At 39.8% G+C, this 7,500-nt stretch overlaps 1 protein-coding gene across 2 annotated transcripts in view; it reads right to left on the bottom strand.

Annotated features, from left to right (window-relative positions):
- Nucleotides 1-375: 375 nt before the first annotated feature.
- LOC137999629 (uncharacterized) overlaps nt 376-7,500 on the bottom strand; it is a 35,238-nt gene continuing 28,113 nt past the window's right edge. The window contains exons 20-27 of one of the 2 annotated variants that reach the window (XM_068845451.1): nt 6,056-6,916; nt 5,289-5,411; nt 4,764-4,881; nt 4,506-4,656; nt 3,840-3,902; nt 3,664-3,736; nt 2,928-2,981; nt 376-787 (exon numbers count right to left, since the gene is read on the bottom strand). In XM_068845451.1, the coding sequence (XP_068701552.1) occupies nt 629-787; nt 2,928-2,981; nt 3,664-3,736; nt 3,840-3,902; nt 4,506-4,656; nt 4,764-4,881; nt 5,289-5,411; nt 6,056-6,916 (1,602 nt within the window). In that variant the 3' untranslated portion in view covers nt 376-628. The remainder of the gene's footprint in view (nt 788-2,927; nt 2,982-3,663; nt 3,737-3,839; nt 3,903-4,505; nt 4,657-4,763; nt 4,882-5,288; nt 5,412-6,055; nt 6,917-7,500) is intronic. The other variant, XM_068845452.1, reaches the window with a different exon arrangement.

Here is a 7,500-nt window from a genome sequence, read left to right as displayed (position 1 = left end):
TTTGAAGAAGAGGCAGACATGAACTCGGAAATGGCTTATTGGGCTACGTCTGGCCAATTAATGCACTCGTTCCAGATTCCTCCCGTCTGAGCATTTGAACAACATGGCGGATGCCGTGGTAGATTTGGATGCTTCGTTTTCACTTGTGCTTTGTGTTCTACTTGCGTCGCTAGTGAAAACCAGGCTTAACATAAATGGCAGGTAGTTTTGACCAATAGCGTGCTTTGTAGAAAAACAAAAGTACCCGAAAGAAAATTTCCAAAATACTTAATCTTATTTCTACATTAAATTTTACTGCTTTTTCATAATTTATCGCACGAAAAACGCTTTTGTAAAGAAAAAGAGAAGACAGAGTTGAGCAATTCCGTATTTCGAATGTTAAAAAGTCTTGGCATTCCGATGCACTGATACTTTATTTATAATTTCTATAAAAATTGAATTCATTACTGTAGGTTATAAAACGAAATAAATTACGACTTTTAACTTATTCCTAAAATGATGATATTTGATCTGGAAAATGCCCAAACGTGTTGTTACTCTTGTGTGATAATAAAACATTACCCTAATTTTTAACGTTTCCCCCTCCCGACACGTTTTTCTGCGCCGGAGGGTGGCGTATTCTTTTCTCTCATAGAAAGTACTCGTAGTTTCCCTTTCTCATCATGCTTGATTCCAGGCCAACTCGGTCGCGTGCCATCAATGGCTTCATGGCCGTGAGCAGACTGTTATAGAGGCCTGGGAACAATATTTCCTGAGCCGCTAATAATTGTTTCGTTCGATGTCGTTCCTGTTAAATATTAAGACATCACAAGACTATTACACCAAAATGATTAACCTGTGTTAAAAAACAGTAAGAAGAAAGAATTCTATGAACACATGGCTGGACTTGCAGTGGCGTATCGCTCCGCCATTCAGGAGCTTAGGAAACGACGACGGCTACAGCAACGACAATGTCACAAAATAGTGACGTCATTGGTGCTGCACGTGCATCACGCATTTTAGCAGATGTTTTTGCGATTTTGTACATAACAACGGCGTGAAATCAACGAAATTTGACGCTTTAACGGCAACGTGGGCATATAAATGCAAACCTTTCATTTTCTCCATCTTCCGACCCTGAAACTGCTCGTATCAATTTATTTTTAGGATACTTCGCCCACATTGTACGACGTGAGCCAGAGGGAATAATCGCGAAAGACTTACGGATAGCGCAAAGTTATCTTTTGAGGCATGGTCGTCGTCAACGTTGCTGTCGTAGTTTTTGAGCGCACCTTGATGTTGCTAACCCATTCCCCTAAAGTGCGCCCAATCGACAAAATATATAGTTTACGTCATAGAAAGTGCGGCTTACGGGGTTTTATTCACGAGCTGTTTGTGTCAAAAACCCGAACGAGCGAGGAACGAGCGAGTGAGGGTTTTTGACCCAAACAGCGAGTGAATAAAACCCCGTACAAAGCACTTTCTATGTCGTGAACTGTTTATTACACATAAGACGAGAATTTTCATTAAAATAGTTTTCTGAACGCAAATTAGAAACAAAAACTCACTAACAATAGAACCAAATGCAAATTTAATTTAATTCAATAACAAAGTACGATTTGCACGAGATGCACGACTGATTGGCATGGAAACGCCTTTACGCTATCGTTGATTGGTTATACTTCCACATGTGAAAATAAAGCGTATAGATTTGTACAAATGAGCTTTATGGAATAAAATTCTCATGTTATGTGTAATAAAAAATATTATGGCATTAGACAGAGTAAAATATATATTTCTCACTCGCAGATCTTGAAGGGTTAAAGGGGGCATAGTTTTTTAGTGGACCAGCAGATGTTGTTAAGTAATGGCCTCTGTTCAAAACTCCGCAATTAGGCCATTTCCGAGTTCATGTCTGCCTCCTCTTCAAAGCGAGTCTGAGTGCGAAGTTTTTGTGATGGTAATTAGTTCTACTTTACATATGAATGAAAACTAATTTTCAGAAGAAAATCTTTGCACTTAGACTCGCTTTAAAGGTGAGGCAGACATGAAATTATTGACCTCTTTAGCTCGTACTTTTTGATTTCCCAATTTCAGAAAACGTGATGTTCTCAAGGGAATTTTCCTTTTGTTTTCCCATAATTTATGCGTACATATGCACGTGAAAGTCTGAAAATGGGAAAACAAAACGTACAAGCAGAAGAGGTCAATTGAAGATCCTTTGTGAGGATACTATTCAATATAATTCTTAAGGGGAGACCATAAATCAGGGCTCGAAATTGCGACCAATACGGTTGCATTTGCGACTAAATTTTTCCCTTTGCGACTAAAATATCTGGAGAAGTCGCAAATTTGCGACTTGTTGTCACCTTCGTTCTTTCAAAACAAAAGGGTTAGCAGTTGCCACTTTGCTGCTACTTTTGCTAAAATAAAGAAATAAATAAATAAATGACAAAATTATTTTGTTTCTCGCTGTGAATTCTCTCTGAAGGTAGCGTAATTGTATAGTAATTTAGCTGCGATGTTAAGTGCACAGCTCCATTCCTTCGATCATTCGCCATTTTCAGCAGTTTCTTTACACACAAGTACTTCGGGCTCATGTTTTTCTGCTAAACCGCTGACGACACAATGCAGCGCGGCGATTTTGCGACTAAAATTTGCGAAATTGCGACTAAATTTTCGTATCTTATTGCAAAATGCGACTGGATTTTTTCGTTAATTTCGAGCCCTGTAAATAAGACACAGAACAGGAAGGGGATGTTTGCCTGGGCCGGGTTCCTGAAAGGTGTAATAACTCTAATCCAGGGATAAATGTGCTTTACTCCAGGCACATTTATCCCTGGAATAGGGTTACTACACCTTTCAGGAACCGGCCCCTGAACTATAACAAAAGAGATAACAAGTATGTACTGCGAAGACTCATCCAGAAAGGTGAAAAACCTCCTGACCTTGGGGGCTTCAAAACAAGCTGGGCAATTCTCCGTAATTACAGGAAGTTTGACCTGAAACAATAAAAATGATAGCTCTCGTTAGTAGGGCGGAAGTCGACTACAGCATTACCCTTGGGATTCATGTGGAATGTCCGTTTCATTCAATGGGTCATACCGCAGACACGTAATAGAGGCTCAATCGTTTTCCCACGGTGTCGAAGGAAACCTCCTATACACCTTATTCCAAAATGGCCGCTATTTAGATATTCTTTTGTTTTTATTCAAATTAGACCTTGGTGCCTCGTTCAAGGCAAAATATTGTTTTGAATTTTCAGCTCAAGAACGAGGCATCAAGGGCTAATTTGAATAAAAACAAAAGAATATTTAAATGACGGCCATTTTGGAATAAGGTCTATAGACAGGGTTTCTGAATCACTCTTGTCGTGATTACGATCACTGTAGATATTTCACTTTCATCTGTCGGTCAATGTCAATAAGCAATTTCTCTATGATGAAATATATCACTTTTTTCCTGTACAATTACAGTTTCATGACTTTAGACACTCGTAGCAGCACGCACAGCTAAAGCCCGACTTACGATCTCAGATCGTCTAATTTTATTCGTTTTATCTTTTGAGCCAATGTCCAGCCATCTTATTGTATTCAGTTAAAATTCCACAAATGCAAAACCAGTGACAATGACAATCTTAGTGTTACATGAAATGACTGAACTTAACAATATATTTTACTTTACCTTTTCAGCAAATGTACGTAGTTCCTTTTCGCGAACGTAAACAAAAGGACGAATAACTCGCAGGTCACCTTCCCTGAGAAAACGCAGGCAAAAAAAGCTAGTTTGAGTTAGAATTTTGGGGAGTGCCATTTCAATTCAGAGAACACAGATCCTCAGGCAGAGATCGTGTGACTTACATGACAGTATAGTTCGCCTTCATTGTTCGTAGAAGACCGTTATGGAAAGCCGACATCAAAAAACTATAAATCAATAAATTAGCAGAATAAGCTTGGATCTTTTATCACGTCATAATTACTTAGTATGATCAACACAAAAACACAGAGAAATGAGTAAAAAGGAGGAAAATATTCACAATAATAATAAATCAGGTGCGATAATGTTTTCGTATACTCCAAGGTATAAAATAATTAATTTGAAAAATTCTGTAACAATTGCAGGCTTACTGGTCAGTGTTCGGTTTGTTGTCGCACCAAAGCAGAAAGGAAACGTTTGTGGACAACAGCGTACTTACTGATGGTGCAAACCAAATTTCAAAGAAAACATTCATTATTCATTTCTTGTGAAAAGTAAATATGAGTTGAGTTGAGTTGTTGACTTGTGTGTAGGACGCGTGCAGCTTAAGAATGTTCTTAACGATTCTGGTGAAGCATTTAACATTGTAAACCGTGCTACATGGGAAAGTCGAATACAGAAACACGCGAAGTGCCAATCCCGGAATTTCTAAAGGGAAGCTATTGGCATACGGCCAACAGCTGGCCAATTAGAAAGACACTAACTTCAAAGAGGTTCGTTCTGATAAACAGCGAAAAGAGAAGAAGCTTGAACTGCGCCAGCTCACACACCTCTCAGCTAAATCATCTAAATGTTGCCCCATGGCAAGCACGTTATAACCTTCACGTCTGGCGCATGCGTACAGACGCCCACGCTTCATACGGGAACAGAAACTACATATGGACTCGCATACGGGGAGTTTGGCCGCTTGCTGGATTATTCCTACGGAAAAAAAAAGAAGCAACAATGATTGATTATACAGGAGGCAAACGTGCCAAACAAGGGAAACATGGAACTTTACGGCATCAAGGTTCAGTGATGTCACTGACCTTGCTCTTCAAAAAAGTAAGGTACTCCAAGGGTCCCTAAATACGGGACCAGAGGTCTGGGGTCATATCCCGAGGACTGAGGGTCCACTGTGGCGGCTCCAATTTCAAACTTGATTCCCTATAAGAAAGAAAACCATATTGGGAATGTTAGTGACCAGACTCTTTATCACTTTTCTTAAACTTCACCCATGTGATCAGCGGCCATGTTTTTTGTATTGGTAATTGAATCTCATGATTTTGAGTGCAATTTGGTATAAATAGATCAAATCGGGTAACTCAATTGTTTGCGGTCACGTTTGAGGGAAACACAGTGTAACACGAGTGTTGACACTACTCTAGTGTCAACTCGCTGGTGTTTTGAATCCCTATATATAGGGGAACACTGAACAATAGAACTTGGTTTAAAACTAGTGTTAACTCCCTCACGCGACCTCAACCAATGTTGCACCCATTCAAATCTGGGAGTAACCATGGAGTATGGTAACTGAACCGGATCTTTGTCAATTACTCTTGCGGGCAGGATACCTTGGATTTGCTGTAGAACTGATATTGACGTAAAGTGTGTAGTAAGGAGAGAGAATCCTTGCCACCAGATAAGCATACTAACACACGGTCGCCGTCACGAATCATCTCGTACTCTTCAATGGCCTGCAGAAACCAAACAAACAAAGTGAGAGAGAATACTGTTATGAAAGAGACCACCGCAGTTTACCCTTTAATTCCCAAGATCAAATGTTCATTCTCCTAACTAGTACCATAGATTTCTTTGTTGGGTAGTCATGAGAATTTGGTGTTATATCAAGATCACAACACTCTTAAGCTGATAATTACCTTCATTCTCAATACCTGTCTGACAGATATTTCATTGAAATTGAGAGGAGAATTTACATGCTGATCACTCCTCGAGTCAAAGGTTTATTAATGAAGCGAACAAAAAAGATAAAAGAAAAGGTGGTGCCTTTGACTAAGAATTGTATCTTAAGGCTCGTTAAGTATCTTCTAGAGATTCTTGAACAAAAGCTAACTCTAATCATATTCACTTCGCCCCCGTGAAAAAGTGGTTTGCAACTTATTCCCCGAGAGACAGATAACACTTGGGCGCACATGAGCTGGTGGAGGAAAAAAGAAGCTAATTGCAGCATTATTCTATAACCTACAAAACAGTCGCGGGTGCGCACCCGCGACCCGCGACCCGACACACTATAGTCCAATAATCAAATAACTCAGCCACTGATGCGCGGTGGCCGAAAAAGGCACGAACGAAACAAATAAACGAATAAAAATATCCTCACTTGTGTCGTTGGTTTAAAGATGCTGTTTGGAGGATGATGGAACTGTGGTTTGCCTGAAATCACTTTGGCTTTGTAGTTCTGCTCACAAGCAACTTTTGCATTGGTAATATCATCGAAATCGTCTTTACACTTTTGTTCTTCGGAGCTTCCTTCGCTTGAAGTTTGATTAACATCAAAGTCGGAAACGCCTCCATGTTTGTCAAATGAAAGATTCGTATCGTCATTTCCAACATTCGTTAAAACTTGTTCTGTCGCAAAGACACTGGCTACATCTGTCAGCTCCGCTAAACACTTTCCATTTGGTGTTTGATCTTTTCCTGGATATCTACCTTTTCGTGCTGCATCTGAATTTTCCTTGGCCATTTTCAGAGGACGACATTCGTTACTGATAAGAAAAAGAGCCTCTTCGAATACTGGGTTTGTATGTTGATTTTCACTCATGTCCTGGGATGCAAAACAGTGTCTTTCCTGGTCTTTATCAAATTTTTCGCCATTACACGAAAACTCTTTAATACCATTATCGCCGTTAGCAACATAACTATGTTCACTCGTTTCATTACTATTTCTTTTCTGTACATTGCCAGCGAAGATCGCAGTTTTTTCGTTGAAATGGGTTAACCGTGTGGTACATTTCGAAGTTCTTTGAGAATGCTCCGCGCATTGAGTCCTTGCTAAATCGTTTCCTTGTGACAAACGCAAACCATTCTTCCACTGCAACGGAGTAAACGGCGACGTCAAAGGAAAATAGGTGGGTTGTTTGCCGCGCAAAAGTAGCGCGGCTTCGCTTGGAAGCAAAAACCAGCGCAGTTTTTCTCCTTCTTCACCTAACAGCAACGTTTGATCACCAACAGTATGAACAGACTAAAACAAAGAAAAACGAAGGAAATTATTGCATCACCATCAACAATCAATCTCCGACAATTCCAATCGGCGTAACAGCGATAAACAAACTTTGCCATCTGAGTCTAGCACTTATTTCCACAAATGCAAAAAAATAGATGCACGCCCCAACTTTGACATCCATCACAAAGTGCCCTTTTAAGTTTAAAGTGCCACTGTGATTAAAACAGTCACTTTTTTTCTTCAGATTTTGAAAGTATGTTTGCTCAACACCTGACTATCAAAATTTTGAGCTTTGATTCTTATCCAAAGGCCACTTACTTTGAGTGTAGGTTTTGGATTTCACGGTCCACCATTACTCACATTCAAAACTGACCGATTGGACCTCAGAGGGTTGGATCCAGTGTTAATGCAAAACGCGAGTTTAAAAGTCTGAAAGCCCAAAACTCCCGTGCTGCATATTAATTCTGCGGCGTACACACGCATTGCATTCTTAACTAGCGAGTCTTTGACGTCATTTTCTCCTCGATCCAGCTCTCTTAAGATTTTAAAGTTAGTAATGGCGGACCATTAAATAGGAAAATTCGAGTTAAAATAAACAAGTG

The sequence above is a fragment of the Montipora foliosa genome, chromosome 4 (assembly GCF_036669935.1).
Source record: "Montipora foliosa isolate CH-2021 chromosome 4, ASM3666993v2, whole genome shotgun sequence".
Classification (NCBI taxonomy): Eukaryota; Metazoa; Cnidaria; class Anthozoa; order Scleractinia; family Acroporidae; genus Montipora; species Montipora foliosa.
Note: the sequence above shows the minus strand (reverse complement) of the source record. Positions and strands in the feature narration are given on the sequence as shown.